Source organism: Callospermophilus lateralis, unplaced genomic scaffold (assembly GCF_048772815.1).
Source record: "Callospermophilus lateralis isolate mCalLat2 unplaced genomic scaffold, mCalLat2.hap1 Scaffold_148, whole genome shotgun sequence".
Lineage (NCBI taxonomy): Eukaryota > Metazoa > Chordata > Mammalia > Rodentia > Sciuridae > Callospermophilus > Callospermophilus lateralis.
Window position 1 is genome coordinate 2,788,679 of NW_027512614.1, and position 22,772 is coordinate 2,811,450.

General features: G+C 39.5%; 1 protein-coding gene across 1 annotated transcript in view; it reads right to left on the reverse strand.

Annotated features, from left to right (window-relative positions):
* Positions 1-21,690, reverse strand: part of LOC143387863 (contactin-3-like) — a 79,497-nt gene extending 57,807 nt beyond the window's left edge. Inside the window, exons 1-5 of the mRNA XM_077108127.1 lie at positions 21,685-21,690; positions 18,826-19,018; positions 15,367-15,503; positions 14,331-14,460; positions 12,655-12,805 (exon numbers count right to left, since the gene is read on the reverse strand). Coding sequence (XP_076964242.1) covers positions 12,655-12,805; positions 14,331-14,460; positions 15,367-15,503; positions 18,826-19,018; positions 21,685-21,690 — 617 coding nt within the window. The remainder of the gene's footprint in view (positions 1-12,654; positions 12,806-14,330; positions 14,461-15,366; positions 15,504-18,825; positions 19,019-21,684) is intronic.
* Between the last annotated feature and the right edge of the window lie 1,082 nt (positions 21,691-22,772).

Genomic DNA, 22,772 nt, shown 5'->3' on the forward strand with positions numbered 1-22,772 from the left:
TTAATAAGGCCTTTTTCAAATGCACTATATAATCATTCTTTTCATTTCTTTTATGTCTAAAGAAATGATCTCTTTTAGCTTACTTATATTTGGTCTCTTCCTTATGCAAAACCCATGAAGAAGAGGGCATGTCTTTCTAATTCATCCTCTATCCTCAGAGCCCAGAACAATGCAAAGCACATGGTCCGTGTTTCCAACTGCACTTCCCAAACATGGATACCATGATCTCCAACCCATGGAATTTTCTGGTGTGTTAGTCAGCTTTTCATCATTTGACAAATACCTGAGAACAACTTAAAAGGGGGGAAAAGGGGGAAAACGTTTATTTTGGCTCATGATTTTCCAAAGATTTTTGCCTATGGTAGGCAGGCCTCATAGGACAGATCATCATGGCAGTTGGTCACGTTGGAGGAAAGTTGCTTAGCACACTGAAGCCAGGAAGCACAGAGAAAGAGGTGAGAGAAAAGGGACCCGGGACAAGATACAGTTCCCATGGGCATATTCCCAGTGACCTACTTCTTCCAACCGTGCCCCACCTAACTACACTTTCCACCATTTTCCAATAGTGCATGTAGCTATTAATGGATTAAAACATGGATGAAATCAGAATCCTTGTGGTCTAATCACTCAACTCTGAACATCACTGCACTGGGGATAAAGCCTTCCCCATGATTCCTTGGGGGTTACCTCATATCCAAGCCATCTTGCTTTTGCTCCTCTAAGAAGTCCACTAGTAGCTGTGTGCAGCAGCCCACACTTATAATCACAGATACTTGGGAGGCTAAACCTGGAGAATCACAATTTCTAGATCAGCCTCGGCAAATTAATGGGACCCAGTCTCAAAACAGAATTTTTAAAAAATGGGTTACTGGTGATATAACTCAGTGAGGTATGCTTGCCTAGCATGCATGAGACCCTGGGTTAAATCTCCAGTACATAAGAAAGTCCATCAGCAGATAAACACATTAGCCTTACAAAAGAAGAAAATCCATTCATTTGCAACAACATGGATGAATCTGCAGGACCTGCTGAAAGAAATAGTCCTGACACAGAAAGACAAATATCGCATGACATTGCTTACATGTAGAATTTTAAAAAGTCAGACTCATAATAGCAGAGAGCAGGACAGTGTTTGCCAGGGGTTGGAGAGTAAGAAAACTGGGGAGATGTTGGTTGAAGAATATAAAGGCTCAGTTATGTAGTATGAATAAATTCTGAAAGTCTAATGTGCAACATGGTGATTACAGCTAATAACTTTCTGCTGTACACTTGAAATCTTGAAAGAGAGTTGATCTTAACTGCTTTCATATGCATTAAAATGTTACTTATGTGGGGTGATGGATATATTAATTAGCTTGATGGCAGCAGTCATTTCCCACTGTGTGTCAAAACATTACCTTGTATTCTTTAAATATACACAACCTTTACTTGTCAAGCATAACTCAAGAAAGTCCAGGGAAGGAATAAAAAACAGGGAATCCAGCTCCTCTTCCTTTGATCTTTGGAACCAATGGAATGCAGAGAAATGGCACTGGGTCTTGGGAGTTTGGATTGTATTGTTTATCAAAAGGGCATGTGGAATCAGCTTGGTCCCCAGGTATTGGGAGCTGGTAGAAGCAGTAAAATGGGGAGCCTTGGGGGAGGTCTTTTGGTAGATGAGGATGGTCTTCAAAGGGGATAGGAGGACCCAGCTTTCCTCCCCTCTTTGCCTTCCTAACTCTAAGGAGAGTGGTTTTGCTTCAAACATGCTGCCATTATAAAGTGCTGCCTCACCAAAGGCCCTAAACAATGGGTGATGATTGACAGAAACTTCTAAAATTGTGGGACACAATGAATCTTTTCTCTTTATAAGTTGATCTCTCAGGCATTTGCTATAGAACAGGAAATCAACTCAGGGGCCTAGATGATTGGGCTTCCATCTTGCTACTGTGAATCCTCACTTTTCATGCCTGTGGATGCTCAAGGAATTATTCTGACTCCTGAAAGGGCATCCCTTTGGGAGGAAACCCCTAATAGCTGTGTATAGAGACCACAATGAGAGGTCTTGGGACAGCAGGAGGAGAGAGAAAGGTCTCTCTGAGAAGCGTATTCTGGTTTCTCTTGCTCTAGCCCCGACTGAGATAGCCTGAGCATGCACCATCCAGCCAATTGCAGTGTTCCTGGACTCGTGACCCATAGAAACCCTGAGAGATGATAAAATGGCTGTTCTATTACACCATTAAGCCTCGGGGTTATTTGTTATGCAGCAATCATTAGTGGGAACAGTAGATGCTAAATGAATATTTGAGGAGTGAATGAAGGTTGACATGAACAAAGATGTATGTCGGAGAAGCTGGGAACACAGGATGGATAAGGCAAGGGTTGTGCCAGAATTCAAGTGCACTGCATTCTGCAGGAACTGCCAATTCCCTGGTGGGATAACTGATATGACAGACATGAGGGAGTCACAATGGCAAAACAGAAAGAGCCGTTATGGCTGCCCACTGTGCTTCAGGAAGAGTGCTATTGGCAGGTAAGACCAAGCCAGACCTTGAGACATGAGTTGGAGTTTCCTAGGTTGAGAAGAAAATAAACTCAAGCCAGAAGAAATTGTAAGAGCATACGTGAAGAATGTAAAGGGAAGTTTCCTCCTTTGTTCTTTAAGAGTTATTGAAAAGGCAATGGTGTATGCTCTACCACTTCTATACTGATGGTACCAAAGAGTCAGTATGCTTAGTTTAAGGGAAAGCTCCTGTTTCTTCCTATTGCAAACTTTTTAGCAGAAAAATATGCAAAAGTGGTATGCAATGATATTTTGGTTTTATACAATTAATTAAAACATAATATATTTGTTTGTTTTAATTAATTGTATACACACACATATAATTATATATGTAATTTTGAGTGAGAGCAGAAATAAGGAAAATGGATTGGGCTGTGGAAAAGTGTACACTGGCTTTAGGGTTTGGGTGAGACATGCAGTATGACTAAAGGAATGTGCATGGGAAGATCCTCCAAAAAAATAAAACATTTGAGTTGGGCATAGATACCAGTTAATTTACCCAGTTCTTGCAACAAACTGAATTCAAGTGTATTCTGACAGGCAAACAAAACATTTGAGTTGGGCATGGATATCAATTAATTTACCCAGTTCTTGCAACAAACTGGATTGAAGTGTATTCTGACAGGCTCATTCAGATTCATTAATCAGCTTTCCCTCACCGAAATTATAACATTGACAAAGTTCCCAACTTTCATAATCCATCAAAAACAAATCTGGAAGCTCAATTTAAGAAACACTTGGTCATCTGCAAAGTTTAGTTGATACACTTTCAGAGACCATTTGTCGCTGATGTCTTTACCATGATATTTATGTGGAATTCATTTACTGAAGAAAGTTTGAATAATATAAAAGAGATTATTGCACCATAAAGAAAGGTACAAGCTTTCCTTTCCATTCAGGTACTCTGAAGGTGTCTGACACTACGAAAAAAAAATCAAGTCAGGTTAAAAATAGTATCAAAGGCATCAGGTACTTATTTTTGAGTACCTATGTAGAAGATAGGGACTTTAAAAACACTATTATTATCTTTCCACTGAGTGGAAGAAATGGGGCAGGGGTAGTACTACCTAATTTGTCCAAAGGAACCCATGTGTTTCTCTGCTTGTCAGATACAACCAATTTCATTTGCCCACCTATTGCCAAGAGCATATACTAAGCAACTGGTACCAACAGGCTTACTAACCCTGTAAGTCAAGGATTTTTACATAAGGAAACCAAAACTCAGGGCCTATGTAACTTGTCTAAAACACACAGGTTGATAGGCAACAGACCCAAGATATGACCCATTTGATATATTGCTCCTTGTACCTGTTAAAGTTAAATAAAGAAACCATTGAAACTTAATATTTAACTTCATGTCACACAGATGATTAACACAAAGTATAATGCATACCAGTTAGGTATGACTGATTCATGTAAATAATGATTCAAATGCACTGAAACTTTAGCTACCCTGCAGTTAATGCAGAAGCTGTGTAGGAACATGCTGGGGTGGTGGATGGGCACAGTGGAGAGAATGTGATTTCACAGAATGCCTTCTGTGAGTCCCAGCCCACTTCCAAACCCTTGGATAGCAATGACTTCACTTGCACATGCTCCTAGTCTTCTCATGGGGAATGGGAGTTATGAGGCTAATGTGCAGCCCCACAAAAAGCATTGGTGACGTGGAGGTGCAGGTTGGGAAGCCAGATCGGGAAGGAGGTTCTTCTCCCCACTCTGAGACTCTTGCACACATTTACCCTGGAATCTCCATTGTCCCTTTAAACTTCCTCCAGCATTCACCTCCTTGGAAGGAGAGGGATGGGTGTCTATGGGGAAAGATCTCAAGTCAGGCTCTCCAGATTTTGTGATCAGGAGAGATGATCTTGGCCACTGACACAACTGGAATACGGGCATAGATAAGAGGCCTCGCTTCTTAACTAAGCAATGCTTTCTGTGTAGATGCTACTTCCCCTTCTCTTTTGCTGTGCTCCCTTTCATGTCACTTCCTGTGAGCGGTCCCTCCTGGAGAAATGCTTTCCCAGGACCCAGGCCTGAGACAGAATCTCTTCTCTGTGCTTCTTACTGGTGGATAAGCAGCTGCTTCATGGACAAGACAGCAGTGTCCAGTGTCCTCTACCTGTCCTAGTTCATTCATGCTGTCCTGAAGGCAGTACTAACAGTACCATCTTCCCTTTGAAAATGTCCCAATTTGTAGAACAAATTATATGGTCACCTTAATCATAAAATCTATCCATCCTGGTCATTGGCTTAGTTTTCCACATTCCACACCCACTGTAAGCTCCTTGAGGGATCCTGGTATTTCTCATTCATCTATACATTACCAGTGGGGTCGGTCCACAGTCCCCAGCACTGCATAATGATATCACAAACTAGTGGACAGATGGAGGACTCTCCCTCCAAGTAGAGGACAGGAACGTCAATGACTAATCAGCTAATGTACAGTATCTTAAAGCAGCAGCATGGTTCATATGAAAGAAAATCCTCCCCTGTGCTTCAAAGTTCAAGAGTTAGAAATGAACTTGGAGGCAAGCATTCAGGAGTACAGGCTTAACAGGGACCTCAGGCGTAGCCAAGTGAAAAAACTGAAGCTCACTGAGCACCCACATGGGCTGGAGAGATGCCCTCTAGATGGGTACACATGGGTGAAGGGGAAGGGGACAGAGTCAGGCTCTTGGATGAAGAGGCCCTGGAAGTCTCCTGGGAAGGTACCAGCAAATTGAAGAGCAGGGAGGAAAAGGGACTCCATTGTGATTAGAGGAGCCAGGGAGCCAGAAAGAAGAGGAAGGATGGATACAGAAACTATCTGGCCAAGATGGTGGTCGAGGGGTGGTACCAGCTGACTACCTGCTGGAGAGTCACAGATCTCCCAGGCACATCGTCACCAAAGCTTTAAGGTCATGACAGAGATGCCAAGTGGTCCCAGCTCTGTCACAATTATCCTGGTTCCCGGAAAATGTTTAGATTCTCCATTGGTGAATCATTCAAGGTATCTCGGATGAACAATTGGCCATCTGGGAGAGCATCTCTTGATCTTCTAAACTGCTAGATGGACTTACTCATGGAAGCAGGATGAAATGAATGTAAAATTTCATGCATGTTAAGCATAATTTATATACAATGTTCAAGTCACTCTTTAGGTACAGTTCTGTGAGTTCTTACAAATACAAGCAGTCACGAACATAAATACCATCACAATCAAGGGTTAGAACAGCTTTCTCTCCCTGGAAGCTTCCCCTGCCCCCGACTCTCCCTCCTCACCCACACACAGCCTCCACCAAGCAGTAATTACTCTTCTCTGTCACGAAATCTGAGCTTTCTCTGGGACCTTCATATAAATGGAATCAACAGCATAAAATACTAACTGCATTTTAAAGCCAGTTCCCAACTAGACACATGCATCAAGAATTGATTAATGCACTTTGAAAATGCTACCTAGATTATGGCTACTCAAATTTTTGGGAAAAAATCTTTCCTACTTCTTTAAAAAGCACATAAATTTCTATAGTATTAAATGCTGCATAGAATATCTAAAACAATTTTAATGTGTTTAATTAGATGTAATGGGCCATTCTTTGACTTTCATATGAACTGAGGCTATTGCAATAAAATATTTACTATTATAAGCAATAACATTGAAATGAAAGCCCTCATTTTTAAAAATAATTGGCTAATGTGTTTTAAGTACCAGTGAATGACAGAGACAAGCTAATCATTCTCTAAAATATGCCAACTGGCTATTTCTTCTCCCAAGCCAGGCCTATTCATATTCCCAAGAGTCATTTTCAATTTTCGTTTCCTTAAAGGAGACAAAATATCCAATTTTAATTTGACTCTTTTTTTTATTTGAAACACATGAATTCAAGTGAATAAGTGAATGGAGTTGCATTAAAACAGCAACACCTGGTGAAATATTATCAGATGTTCAGGAGGCCAGACGTTTTTGTTTATTCAGAAAGATGCTTCCTGCAGGGAAGAAAAAAATGCAGCAATGTAACTCAATAATGGAAGATGCAAACACAAAGGAAAAAAAATCCAAAAATGATCTTTGCTCAATCCTGAATGCTAGAAATTTCAGATTATTTAATAATCAATTACTAACTGAGCTTGCAAAAAAACAGGTCTCTCTAGTTAAAACCTGAGTGTGCAGTGCTTCAGGGGTACAATGCATACTTTAAGCCACTTAGTGACATCTACTTTCCAACACAACCATGCACTGACTGCCATCTCCATGTTTGTGATGCCTGCAGCCCTAACTCCCAAGTTCCACATTCACTAAGCCCCCACCCTGCACAAAGGTGATGATATGGTAGGTGTGTGTATGGATGGATGGAGACGCACACAATTCACTTTTCAACATGCAATTTAAAAATCAACCAATCCCAAATGGAGCTCAGCATATTTAGCCCTACTCCCTCATCTCTGGGGAGGTTCCCTGTCACAATGAATGGGTCCACCACAATGTATGATGCCCAAGTCAGAAATTCAGGATTCACCCCCATGCCTAGCTGTCTCTCAAGTCTAATCAGTGAGTAGGTCCTATAGCATTAAGCTCTTCTCAGACTTCTAAAAACTTCTTTCCAATCCCACCTCCATTGGTTAGCTCTGTCTGTTCTGCTCTCGTGTGCAGGCTGGTGGAGGGCTGCTAACTGGGGTTCCACCTACTCCAATATACCCACTGCTGCCCTGGTCCCCGTTCTCCAACATAAATTTGATTTGATAATCCTGCTGCTACCTTTATTTTATTCTGTTGACTTTATCCTGTGCCTGGCCTTTGTGCTTTGCACATGCTATTTCTTTGGCCTGGATAATTCTTCTTCCAAGAACCCCAGTATCTTTCCAGTCTTCTCCAGAATGCTTGTGCAGATATCCGCCTTGCATATCCAGAACCTTGCAAACTGAATTTTACTGTAACCGTCCTGTGCTACCTGGCTGTACATTGAAAAGCTGCAAACGATGGTGTGGCTTTCTCTGACAGAAAGTAAATACCTAGTGCCTGGTCCATGAAGTAGGTACTCAAAGAATTTCCAAATGAATGCACAGAAACATAATTCCAAGAGCTCAGGACTCACTGTTTGCACTATATGCCCTGGTGTCTACTCAGAACAGCATTTCCAGGACCTGATGGGCAGGAACACTTGTTGCAACAGAACTCACATCCTGTCCATACTTGAGAGCAATAACCCTTGTTTCTCCAAAGCAATTCAGGAATTGCTAAGTAAGTGACTCACTGACTTAGATCCAATTTCCATGGCTGATTTGTAATTTCAAAGCTGTTGTTGTGCTGATATAAAAACTTTAAAAACAGGTGGATTATAGTCACTCAGGAGTATTATGTGACTTATATAGCAATTAATTATATATAGTACATATATAATTACATAATTCATAAAATATATCAATATATACTATATGTTATGTATTAAATATATATATATATATAAATCAGTTTCTACAGACACTTTTCCTGTCTTCCAGGACCTGTCATCTGGCAGGGAAGACATGTTAAATAAGTAATTAAAATAAAGGTGTGATGTATTACTGATAAGTAGTATGGATATTAAAGTCAGGATTCTGGTCAATGATTATAACATTCAAAGAAATTGAAAGTAGTCTTCCTCGTTTATGTTGATTAAATATTATAGAGAATGCTTCTAAGAGAATAGTGTTTAGTGTTTTAAGCTCATGTAGAATTTTGATCTCATCTCTGCTGATCACTACCTTTTAGGCAAAAAATTCGAACTACTTGTATTGCTTTTCCCACATACAAAAAGAATTATGTTGTCTCTTCCTTATTTTTAGCAAATAGGTATAAAGATGAATTTACATCATATTTTTTTTCATTTTTAGATAATGGTGCTACATAGATGGGATTTTATTCCTTTCCTCAAAACTATTTTTATACTAAAATTGAAAATTATTTTTCTAATTCTACTTTTTAAATGCATGCGGCTATTTTTTTAGCTTTTAAGGTGATATGTGGACATTTCTCATAAAAAAGTAATTCATGTCACTTTATAGAGTATTGCAAAAGTCCTTTCTTGTCAATCTCATTACATGGAACAATTATGAGGTGGGTTTATGCATATAAAGATGTTTAAGCAGAGTTTATTGATTATAAATAAAATAGCTTAAATTTTTTTTAAAAAAGACATAATTTTAAAGGTTTTTTCTTATTAGTTCATTACAGTTTTACGTAATATTGGGGTTCATTCTGACACAATCATAAAGCATGGGATTAAGTGGCTCTGATTGGACCCCAATGCCTCCCTTTCCCTACCCTCTCCTCCCTCCCCACCCCGTTCCCCTTCCTTTACAATCCTGGTCATTCTTCTATTTACTTGGAGTTTTTTTTTTTTTTAATTCGTGCCTTATGGTTAGAAACAAAGGCAGCACTCACTGTGGTATGTTCACTGTGTACCCAGGTTTGATCAGATTCCTTCTGCAGTTCTCCCCCCCTCCCTGTCCTTCCTTCCTTTCCTTCAATCCTTACCTCTGTTCCACTATCTCTCATCTATTTTCAAGGAACTTCCCCCACAGAAAAAAGGACATATTCAAACTTTGTTTATTTTAATCTGACTTAGGCTTTGAATGATACTATAGATAGTAGAATGTTTACTTATTCAAAATGCATTTTTCTCTCAATAGCCACTCAGTTATATGGCTTCCCACTGATTATATATCTCTTATTCATTGAAGAATCCAAGTTTGCCTATCAAAATAATTAACTAATGAGAAAAAAAATCAAATGAATTTCAAATCTTATTATAAATAACTCAAACATTTTACCAAAAATTTTATCTTCCTTTCTATTCTCAAATGCATCCACGAATTCACATGCCCCCCAATGAATTCACTTGTCCCCTGAAAGAGACTAGAAACAGCCTTTATAAGTTGGAGCAGCCCAACGCTGAATCACCACAGCAAATCTAGCATTTGATGAGCTCCCCTGATTTGGCTGGAGCCTCAGTCCAAGTCAAGAGGGAAAGACAGGGGGCTTCCAAGTCAAAGGAAGGCTGCAGCCCACTCTGCTTGCCCCTGAACTTGGAGAAGAGTCAGATCTGCACGTTGTTCTATAATTGCTTCTAGCAGTCTTCTCCCTGAGCATCGAGGCCCTGGCTCGTCAATACTTTTGCTGTCTAAGAGACAGAAACGAATTCAAACCATAGTTCTGGAAAGGACTGCAGCTCTTTGGACCGTCTCCTTAAACACATTTCTTACTCCTCACTTTACCTTCCTATCTGAAAAATCTCCTTATTATGTGCAGCAGAGATGCTAGACATACAGAATGCTAAGTGGAGGGACAGTCGGCCCAAAGGGGTAGAGAACTATCTGTCTTTAGCAGGGACTCTGCTGCAGTGGCAAGCACATCTCCTGGAAAATGTACTCCTAGTTCTTCATTGGGCCATTTCCTTCCAAGGGGGGAAAAAAAAGCCCAAACTTCCCAGCTTCTCTTGCTATTCAGTATAGCAGGGAATTAATTTACTAATTGATGATCAATAAGGTACAAGGGAAAATGCTATATGGGATTTCAGAGAAGTCTCTTATAATGGAGAAAGTATACCTATTTCTATCATCCTCCTTGTGTTTGCCTGGGATGTCAGTGCGAGGTTGGAGCTCAGGCAGTCTTCTTGGTTCATGAGGTGAGGATGGTGGCAGAGCATGAGTGCTGGTGCATGTGTGTGTACGTGAGTCGAGGCAGACCTGATGTCTACCTTCAGAGAGACCAAGGAACCACTGAACTCCTAAACAACACTCAAGAAACTCCTTTTTCAGCCAGTGTTACTTTCAACACTTTATTTGTAGCATAACCTCATCCTTAATTATCAATGTTTCTACCAATGTCATTATGCTAAAGGTTTATATTATACAACTAGGTGAGGCTCAGAATTATTGTCTATATTTAACAGATGAAAAAAACTAAGGATTGTACATGTCCAAGTAAGAAATTCCAGTTTAGACTCCGGAACTTACAACATCCCTGTACATTGTGGGAGTGAATCTCTCCTTTATGCCTTTAGCTAAATCTCTTAATCTTTTTAAAATCCCCTTTTAAAATTAAGATTAGAACCTCTGCCTACTCTGTATACTACTGTGAGGACAAGTGGCTTTATTGTTGTGTAACCCACAGAGTCCCGGGGAAATAATCGCTCTCTAATTCATGTATGCAATCAAACTACTAAAATGTCCCCACAACATAGTTAGCAATTGTTCAGAAGACTTAGCTTCTAGCACAGTCCAAAGGAACTGGTTTATACTGTCCTATTGAAACCAGTTTACAAAATCAAACTCCAAATCACTAATTAGCTTCCTGTTCCAGCAATCTCTTCTGTGTGGCACACACTGGGCTGGACTGGGTCTACCCACTTGGGTCCCAGTTTTGCCTGGTCCCCCTGTGCTTGCCTTTTAGGACGCTGTTTGCTGTCAAGGAATGGTGGCATTGCACATGCTGTGGGGTACTGACTCAGGAAAATCTCTCTGGGCCCATAATCTACAAGCAGTTCAACTGGGTTGCCTGCAAAAGGACTTTGCAATTTTAGAAAAGGGATCTGAGTATGTTGTCCTGAGGTTTTACTGCATGTTTTTTTTTTCTTCTCATTTTCAAAAGTAATCACTGGGAGTTGCTTCAGCACTTCAGATCACCTATAAGATTCTGGAATCCTGTACAAACAGTGAGGCTGAAAAGGCTCAGTGGTTTCACCCTAGAGTCAAAAAGGCCCAGATGTCAATCAGAGAAGACTAAAGAATCACTTTAGCAAATCAAACAATCCCTCTAAGTTCTGGTTTTCTCCTTAGCTCCAGAGATGTTTCAAGGAGATAATTTGTGTGCTCAGCTTCCTGTTGCTGGTGTAATGATTTACCCAAAACTCTGGGGCCTACACTCAGGCAAATGTATTCTCAAATGTTCTGGAGGTCAGAAGTCCAGTCTAGTTCTCAGTGGGCCAATATCAAGGCGTTAGCAGAGCCTAGCTCCTTCCCAAGGCTCTAGAACCTTCTGTGCTCCTTGGGACTGTTAGTAGAATTCACTCCCTGGAGGTCATGAAGCCAAGGCCCTGTTCCTGTGCCAGTGGTGCCTACTACAACCTACAATCCAGCCACACGCACGATGATCCTTCTTGTACCTCCCATCTGTCTGGGATCATCACATCTTTGAACATCAAATCTCCTTGGCCATCCTTCTTTCCTCCTCTTCCTCCTTTAAGGACTCAGGTGAGTTTGGACCCATACAACTAACTCAAGTTAATCTTTCTATCTGAAAGCTTACCTTTTACCACTTGCTGTAACATAGCCACGTGGTTTCAACCTATGGATATGGGCCCTTCGGGGTTGTTACTGTGATATCGCAAGCTGGGAGCACAGTATCTGGCAGATAGTAAGTACTTAATAAATAGTAATAACGGCTAGGACATATGCTTATTCTCTGCCAGGGATTGATCTCAGTGCTTTATGAATATTTATGGAGTTTGTCCATATAATCTTCTCAACATGAGGCATAAACTGTCATCATTTCCACTAACAAATGAGGCCCAGAAAGATGGGGTCACTTCACTGAGCTAGTAAAAGGCAGAAGGAAAATGCGAGGCCAGGCCCAGGGGCTCTTGAATTGTGCTTTTAACTCAGGTCATTCTACCTCTTCATTTCAATGCTATTATACAAACCAGTAAGCCTTGGCTGAAAGGAAACATCCGTGTTGTGTATGATTCAGCACAGGGGCCAGCAGCGTGTGTGTGTGTGTGTGTGTATAGATCTCTGCATGGGCTGTTGTGTTTTCATCTGCTCTTTGTTCTGCACGATGCTGCCTTGCTTCTGGGGCTGGCACTCCTTTACCATTCTGGTTGGTTCTCCCCAGAGGACTGGGGAAGAAACCCCTTGCTACAAGACAGGCTTCTATATGGGTAGAGATTCGATGAGGGGTTGTCTGTTTTCAGACTCCACCAACATGCGACTGTCACCATGAGAGTATCAGAGAACAAAACTAGCACTGTGCTGATTCTTGAACACCTCCTGGCCCACTGAGATGCTACGGTACTGAGGCTCATGTGGAAGACCTGCTGTGACCTTACGGAATATGAAAAGGAAGTCGGCGGCCACTTGTGTGGACAAGAGAATACCTTTCTTGCTCTTGCACCACTGTGTCCCCCTTCTTCCAGAAAGACAGCGCCCTGGGGGAGGCCCTGGGTTTACAATCCAGGCTCACCAGACTGCACACCTGGGCCTGAACCAACCTCTTCATGGGATTCTTTGAAAAATCCGGAGCAGAGGCTGAAAAGAATGAAAGGAGAGAGAATGAGAGATCATCGATTTAATGAGCACTGGATCATGTTTTTAACTTCCTGTAAATCTGAAAGGTTGACAGTACAGCCGTGTTTAGATTTAAGGTGAAAGGCATGATGTTGGCACCAGATTTATTTGATTTATGGTGCACCACTCATGGGGTTTCACTGTTAAAAAAGAAATGTGTGCTATGGTGTTTGGGGCAGGCCCTAAATCTTGAAACAATTACTTTATGTAGGAATTTTTAATGTTGACTGTAAAGGCTTTAAAATAGCTCACTGAACTAAAGGAGATCACTTAGTACAGAAAACTTTTAAAAGCTCATCCCATGAAGACAGGTTAGGACTTACCTCTGCTGACTACCAGAGCACAGCACTTGGATAACCATTTATGCAGAGGCATTCTTGTGCACTGTACAAGTGCTGGCAGCCTCTCTGTCCTCCATCCACCAAATGCTAATATCACACAAGGGGCCCATCCCTCCCCCTACTTACAACCACCAATACTATCTGCAGGCATTTCCAAATACACTTTGAAGCAAGACTGTGTTCTGTTGAAAGCCGATGAGCTACCCCATCAGGGCCTTATTGCCCTCTGGCCATAAGGATTGGTCAGTGATAAGCAGATAGATGCATAATGACTCAAATCAGGCTACCTGAGGCCACTGATCGCAGGGCTATGGCTTGAGCTTAAGCTATTAAGAAAGCCATCATTTTTTTCCCCATGGATTGACTATGATAATAAACTCAATTTCTTGGGAAACTTCACATGGAACCTAATACCCATGATGATATTTGCACCCTAGATCAAGTTAGGCTGAAATCTGCAGTCTCCATTTAAATTGCATAGACTGATGAACTTCTTCCTTCCTCCCCCTTTCATTTCCTCCCTCTACCTCCCTTTCTTCTTTCATTGCCTATTTTATGCTATGCCAAAACAGGATAAAATGTTGATTTTTCCATCATTTGCAATGTAAGTGTCCTTTGGGAAAATTTCCCTAAACATGATAAAACATATAATTTCTCCTCTTACATCTGGTGCAACAAGAAGAAAAGAATTCATAATTCAGTTAGTGAAACCTTGGCTAATTAAGGCTTCAGTATGTCCAGTGTTGGACGAGAATAAAGACAAAAGCAACCCCTTTGCAATCAAATGGTATTGATTTCAATTTTGGTATTTGCTTTGATGGCCCATCAGCAGGAAAGGCCCAGATCACTTTTGCGTTAAGAAGCATTCCTTCACCACAAACCTGGAGCTGGACAGAGATGGGTCAGGCCAACGCTTTCTTCCTTCTGTGGATTTACTTCAACTTTTGGTTTCTAATTTTGTCCCTCATCACTACTTTTCCTTAGAAATCATTCAAATGCATGCTTTGGTTAGAAACCCTGAATAATCATGTTTGACACTCTAAGTGTTACTAGATGCAGGAATCCAATATGTAAAGCACATACTTCAGTTTCTGGCAAGAAGGAAGGATTCAAGAACAATGAAGAGCAGAGAAAATTGGTCTTACCGACAACCTTGAGTTCAGCACTGGAATAGACGAGGCCATGTTTGTTTTCTGCGATACACTGGAACATGACAGAATCAGTCACATATAAGTTTGATATTGTAAGGGCACTGTTTTCTATCTGTATTCTCTCCTAGACAATAACAAAAATGTCTTGCGCATGAGCAAAATTTTAGAAGAAAAAATGAGCACTACTCACTACCATTTCAATCAGACACAACATGTCTACCTTTTCCTCAGTGTATTAAGCGGGCTCACCTGAAATTGAACCTTTTCCTTCTTTGAAAGATGAGAGACACACTGGAAATATGAATAAGCATCATACAGCCCCAAAGTACATTAGTAAAATAAATAATAAATCCAGAAGTAAAATATGGAAGTCCTTTTATTTTTAACCCATGTTAAAGTTTCATACTTTAAAGGATGTTCCATTGTATCAACTGAAAAGACTTTCACTACAGTTTTTAAAAACCGTGTGAGTTGGAAAATTATAAATTTATTGTATAAAAACTGTTCTTGAAAACACACATATTTACCAGGGTTTTTTAAAGAAGTATGGATAATTATGTCTAGAAATGCAAAGGAACATAATTGGCTTAGTAAAAAAAAAAAAGAGCCAAGATTACATAGCTAGAGAGCGAAGGTGAATCAGAAAATCAGTGCTCAGGTAACAGGGCAACCGAGTAATAGATACAAATATTCTCCAGAGACCATACAAGTTGAAAAACAGAAAAACTTTCTATATTTGATAAAAGAATACCTTCTCTGGTTTCAATACCAAAAGCATAGTGTATTATTTTATAGACTAAGTTCACGAAACCACAAATCACCCTTAGCCAATGAAAATATGCAAAGTTGCAAATATCTTCTCATTGGCAGACTGGGTACTTGACTGGGTTATTATTCTCCATTCATTCCACTCCTGAGATATAAAGGGAAAGAGTGAAAACCACGAGTCACTTTTGGTAGTGGGAACTAGAGAAAGCATTCAGGTAACACAGAGCAGGCTGAGGGCAGAATGACAGGCAGGCTGTCTTACCTCAAGCACCAGGACATCTCCATTCTTCAACCACCGGTAGGAGGGCTTGGGCTTTCCACTTGCCCGACATTCCCAGTAAAGACTCTCCTCCACAGCCATTTCCACATCTTTTATGAGCTGAACCAAATGAGGCTTTGCTGTAAAGCAAACAGCAAATAAAAAGTAAAAGCCTTATCCAGGTAAATATAAATGAATATTAGGCTCCAGGTAACAGATTAAAGTGACCAGGAAGACAGAATCATATTTAATCCACTAAGTATCTACTGAGTAGACATATAAAATTTGTAGATGGATGCTGCAATCTCTCATTCCCTAAGCCAAATTCATTAAGCTTCTAATTCAGTTTTCCAAACTCTGCGATCTGTATGATATTCTTCAGGTGTCTATTAATAGAGAGTAATGCAGGTACACAAAGTTGATTTTTTTCAAGTGTATTTCTGAATCATGAGATCACAAGTGATGACAACTTAATAAGTGATTGACGGTAAAATGCTGGTCTTCATTAGGAACTAAATATTAATTTTCATAGGAAAGAAATTTCTATAACTGAGTAAAACAATTTCCATCAAGTTACAAATAACTCATAATTAAATACAAACCAGTGAACGTCTCAGGAACCTCTGAGTGAATTAAAATGAAACAGCAAAAGATGGATAAATTGGTTTCACTTGAATCATATGATATTTTTACCGGAAAGAGAAGAAACTGATGCAACTTTAAATTATGTATGCAAATCAGTTGGATCGAGTAGATTAATCATTTCCATTTATGTTTTACAAGGTATTTGGAAATTCTTTTTACAGATGAAAGCAATGTGCCACTTGCCATGGAAGCCACTCAATATACACAGTGTATTCCGCCAAGTCTCAGCTTGCAATCTAGATCCCAAACTGGGAGGTGAGATGTCTTACTGGTTTCGCGTTGCATTATGCATGCGATGTGAACTGTGGAGTCGTATTTGCATTCCCCATATGGAGGAACAGTTTATCTATTTCTATTTAATTGCGACCATGGGAAGATTTGTCTCTCCATTTCTATCTCATAAAATTGCTTTTTTTGTAAATGAAATTGATTTGAAACTCAGGCTATTTAGCTTTTACCAAAAATGTACTACCCTAAGTTTTTTCTTGTTTATTTTTTGTTGTTTTGTTTTTGTTTTTTATCTGTTTTATATAAAACTACTTGCCCAATATGAAGTATAGTTCAGTCCAAAATCACTGCTCTCCACTTTATATTACAACACGTTTTCCTTTTTCAGGAATTACCATGCTGAAATGGAATGAAATCTCAAATAAACTCATGGGTAAGATTTTGACGGAGATTTGAGTTGCCAGCAAAAATTTCCAAGCAATGTACATATTAGTATTCTTCTTCTCCAAATGGGAGGATCATTTGCTGGACCAAGCCAACCCTGGGATTATAACTGTCACATTAATCACAGTTTCCTCCTTTATCCATCACATGAGATCCAAATATTTTATCAGACCACGTTTTACATGAAATATTAGAACAGACAGAGAACTACATGGCATTTATTGAATGCACAATCTTAGTCTTCTAAAATGGAAACTTCCGTGAAACTCTATGTATTTAATTTCTGATTTATTTCTTAGGTACATATCATATTATCTATAAAACAGACTAAAGCAAGAGTCTACCTTCTTTATGAAGTACAGCAGATGATATTGGTTTTCTATTGTGAATTGTTTTCTTCTTTTTCTTATTTCTAAAATAACCTCGTGTTTTCATTCTCTCTCTGCTCACCTTTCCCATAAACCCCAAGGAAACTTCACCTTTCACTGTGTTCCAGAAGGAGGATCTTACATTGTCTAATTCAGTTTCCGTTACAGTGATTGTTTTATGGGTAAATATGCAGCCAAAGAGATCTGAGGAGCAGGTGGCTAGACACCTCATCCCTCCTGCCCCTGGTCTGCTCCTCACTTTTTGTGGCCATTTTGGATTATAGCAGATGCCAACTTGTGGAAAAAGGAAAAGGACAAATGAGGAAAGAAAAGTAAAAATAAGAGACTGAGCCACAGTCTGATAACAAATTCCTGTTTCCCATCATCTGAGACATATAGTGCTTTATGATTGAGGCAGGGATTCTGCTACAGAGAGGTAAAGACACTGCTGAAACATGAAGACAGCTGGACTTTGCTGTGCACTCTCTCCACGGTCACTTGTTTTCCTGGGAGGGAGCAAAAGAAGACACTAGCCTACGTAGGAACAAAGGTGACTTCCTTTGTGGGGGCTTTGAGCTGTACAGCCATGTAAGTTAAGTGCTCATCTTCTCACCACTTCCACCATTTCCACATTGTCCCACCAACTGAGACCTGGACACCCAAGATGCTTCCCTCCATACCCAACTCCTTATGTCAAAGAAGAGACAATCAGAAGACAGAAGGATTTGCGCTACTAGTTCAGGTCTGTGTTTCATCTCTGACAGATCATAAAAGCTCAAGGTAACATAACAAGTATGGATCTTGTCAGAGCTTTTGCTTTCACAGACTTCAGATTTTTGATGGGGACCTGAGAAGTCCTACCATTTCAGTAACTGTCTGTGTACCCCGCTTGTCCCTGTAACATCCCCGTGTGCTAACCAGGTGGGCACTGCACACTGCTTCAGTTCTCAGTTTCCAAAACAAATAGACCATAATCCAATTTGCCTTTCACAAAATTGGTGAATGCACACTAGTTTTTACAATGTCTCTAATGATTAAATTGCAAATTTGTATTCAATGAGCTTACATTTATATGTATTTTACAGATGCAATTTGTAAAACCATGTATTTATATTTTCTAAATCATATTTTCATCAAAACCAAGGGGCTTGAATTTTTTTAAAAAAAAAGGAAATTGGAAATGAATTTTGAAAAGAAAAAGACAATCTAATTTTCCTCCAAAGAGACTCCAAATAAGGGTAACATTATTATTCTTTCCTTATCCAAATTGAGCAGTACATCAAATAAATGTGATTACAAATTAAAGGCAGCAAATAGAGTACAAATACTTTATTGTACAGGACCAAATAATACTGATAAACTCAACAAGATTCTGAGTTTATTTGGATTCTCTGATACAGTAATTGTAATTCTTCCCAGTAGGCAATTTTTTCTGCTTAGAAAAAGACGAGAAAGAAAGATATAAAACCTCCTTTCATAGAGAAGAGAGCAGACAGAAAGGAGATCTCTCTCTAATGTATTAAGGGTATAAAATGTCATTCTTAAAAAAGTATAAAATACTTCATTACCATATGATTTATTTTAAAATGCAAAGGAAATAAATATCCAAACTATTGCATATTTTTATTTCTTTTTAATTCCTTCCTGCCATGACAGATGTCCATCCTCACTGAGCAGAATAAGAAAGAATAAAATGCAGAACAAGTTAAGAAAGGAGATTCTGCTACAATCTCCCCACAATTTGCAAATCCAATTTGCCCAAGCCAGGGATGCTCACCATAGTAGGTGAGACGCCCTCTGGCCACATTCTTTCTTTGTGAATTCTCAGCGATGCATTCATAGAAGCCTGCATCTTCCTGCTGGAAGGTAGGGATTTCAAACACACCATTGAACTTCCTCAATTTGATTTTGCTGGGGAAAGGCATCCCATCACTTCTTCTCCAGTTAATCTGGGCCTCCACTAAGTTGTTCTTGTGAGGTATTTAAGTCACAGCAACTCAAAAACTTACTTATACAGGAGCTAGCAGGCACTAGATGGAGACTAGTTGTTTTAGGCTTTATGGGCAAAGTAAGAAATTTGTATTTGACTTTTCTCTGATAAGCAGCTGCTCAAGTGTTGTAGGCAAGAGAGCAATGAGGCAGGTTCTGATGGTGTGGACAGCTGCTGCAGGAGGAGGCTACAGAGGAAACAGATAACCAGACAGGAGCCACCTCCAGTGACCAAGACTGATGGTTTCAAGGAGCCTTAGTGAGTTGTAAAGATGAGCAACATTTAATTAAGAACTGTGGGAAGAACGTGAGGAGAAACTGGAAGAGAAGAACACACCTCAGATGTGATATTACATATCAAGACACCTGGGAAAGGTCAGGAAGCACCAAGTGGTTAAACCCACAAACCATATGAAGCAAATTTATCACCTTAGGTTTCTTTTTTTGAGGAATGATTCAATCCCAACCTGACCTAGCCTGGGATTTCATTTGCAATATATGAAACCTGGGAAGCAGTCTATGCTCAATATTTAAAATTTCCAATCTGTAATTTTATTGAGTATTTACCATTATAAAATGGTTAAAGGAAAACAGAAGCCTGTTTGAAAACAGGATATTTCTGGGCCTCTGGATATACTCTGACCTCCTGTATTTTTCTTGTTAGTCATTAAACTAATTAATCCAGAGCAGCTGAATTAAAATTCCTCTTCTGGTTTTCTTTTTCTCTCTTATCTCTGGGCTCCTTGATACTCCCTGTCTGTCTCCTCAGGGTTTCCATTATCAGGAAATGGCCCCTCCTTATCACAAAGTAAACTTTCTACTTGCTTCCTCCTCCCTGTGGCCTCCCCTCTTCTGACCTCAGGTACCCTCATGCTCTAGGCTCCTGCAGGACTCTGTTCTTTCTCTTGTCTTACATATGGCCCGGTCTATACCTGCCTCTGAAAATCGCAGAGTAATTAGAGAAATGTGAATCAAAACTAAGATTTCATTCTCACTCCAGTCAGAATGGCAGCTATCAAAAAGAAACAACAATAGGTGTTGGCGAGGATGTGGGGGGGAAGGCACATTCATACATTGCTGATGGGACTGCAAATTGGTGTGACCACTATGGAAAGCAGTATGGAGATTCCTTGGAAAACTTGGAATGGAACCACCATTGGACCCAGGTGTCCCACTCCTCAGTCTATAGCCAAAAGATTAAAAATCAGCACACTACAGGGGCACAGCCACATCAATGTTTATAGCAGCTCAATTCACAATAGCTAAACTGTGGAAGCAACCTAGATGCCCTTCAATAGATGAATGGATAAAGAAACTGTGGTACATATACACAATGGAATATTACTCAGCATTAAAAGAGAATGAAATTATGTCCTTTTCAGGTAAATGGTCAGAATTGGAGAATATCATGCTAAGTGAAGTAAGCCAATTCATAGGCTAAATTTTCTCTCTGATAAGAGGATGCTGATTCATAATGGGAAGGGGGGGGACATGGGAAAAATAGAGGAACTTTGGGCAAAGGGAAGGGAAGATATGGAGGGGGCATAGGAGCAGAAAAGATGGTGGAATGAGATGGACATCATTACCCAGGTACATGTATGACTGCACACATGGTGTGAAACTACATCATGTACAACCAGAGAAATTAAAAGTTGTGCTGCAATTGTGTGTAATTAATCAAAATGCATTCTGCTGTCATATATACCTAATTAAAATAAATTAATAAATAAAAAAATGCAGAGTAATGCTGGATGATCTATCCCATAGAAATCCCACTCCCAGAACAGAACTTTGAATACTGGAAACACACAAAACATATGTACAAAATAAGCAATGACATGAATTGCTAGGCTAAACTGATCTCCTTAAGGAGTTCACCGTCCTGTTCAGCAAGTGCCAGGAGATCAGGGCTGCTCTTTCTTCACCAATCTGGTTGAAAGTAAATTTGCAAACATTCACTAGCTAAGCAAATACTTTCTTAGGCTTAGCAATGTGCTGGGCGTTTCATCACACTGGAGTAGCAGAGGAAAGGAGGATGGCTGCCAAGTCCTCTCTGGGTCCTTGACCCTGGGATGAACTATTTACATTCCAGTCTCCCTTCCAGTATGAAGCTACCTTTAGTTCCCAACAAAATGTTTGTCTCCATTTCAGAAAAATCTTCAAATAAAAATATTTTTCCATGCAAAATTCAACATGTCCTTAGTATCACCCAAGAGACAACAATATATATAGGTAGAAAGGTTAGAGACATCAAGACATCTGATTTTAAGTATGACCCTACCATATGTAGTAAGATTGGATCCAAATCAATTGACCTGTGGTGGTCTCATTGTCCTCAAGTAAAGAAATAAGACTAGATTTTTCTATTGGGTGTTTCATTCTCAGCACCCTACTAAGAAGATTATAAAATAAAGTATGTAGCTTACTCCATGGTCACTGATACATATTTTTTTGGGGGGGGCAGGAGTTGGGGGTGGCTATAGAAACATTTTGGAATGAAGAAAAAGAAGTAAAAGAACAGATGGATTAGACAAAAATGGTTCATATGCCAATTGTAGAAAGATCACTACCAGTCTTGGCTAATTGTGCTCTTGAAGTAAAATCACACACACACAATGTTTCAAAATAGTCCAAACTACAGACTAACCTTCATGATCAAAGATTCTCATCACAGCCCTAGAATAGCAGGATTACAACTGGATTGACCAACAATAGACAAAGGAAGAATGAGAGGCCACTCCTGTAAACATGAAGAGCATCTGTCAGGACTATGGAAGGTAGTATCCTTGGTGATAAAAGCAATGGAATTATCTTCAGAGATCATTCAAAAATGACTCTTACAATTGCATTTTCTGAGAATTGATGGAAGGCATGCAACAATTCTCTAAAAACTAAATGTCCCATAGACTTAGTAAATGAATATGGAAAAATAGTATTTTTTATAATAGTCACAATCATTTAAAAGCAATATGTAAATGGATATCTTTCACAAAAGAAATCTGTAGTTTAATGCATAAAGAAACTGTAATTGGCTGGGAAATGTTAAGACTTCATGTAAAGATATAAATCACATTCATGAATGTGAAATTTCAATATTATAAAGACATCAATATTCAAATAACATACAAATAATAGAAATTAAAAATCTTGAAATTTTAAAAATGATTTTGATTTGCATTTAGAAAGTGAATGTATTTGATATATAACATACATATACATGAGTATATGTAGACATGTGTCTATTTGCAAAACAAGCTGTATAATAATATAACTTTCCATAAAACTGCTAAAACAAAATAAAATTAAAACAGGCAGAGCATGTAAATATAGTGAGGCTGTCAGAAAAGAATAATAAGACAGAATAAAGCAATACAAAACTGATTCTTGTATGTATTTAAGTATTTGTTAATCTAACAAATATTATCTGAATGAAGTAGCTTTTTGGGGGGGTACTAGGGATTGAACTCAGGGGCACTCAACCACTGAGCCACATCCCCAGCCCTATTTTGTACTTTATTTAGAGACAGTGTCTCACTGAGTTGCTTAGCACCTTGCCATTGCTAAGGCTGGTCTGGAACTTGTGATCCTCCTTTCTCAGCCTTCAGAGTTGCTAGGATTACAGGTGTGCACAACTGCACCTGGCATGAAGTGGCATTTAAGAGAAATAAGAGAAACAGTTGATTGAAGAATGTTGGGGTAACTAGTCATCCGTTTGGCAAATATGACAAGTTCCTC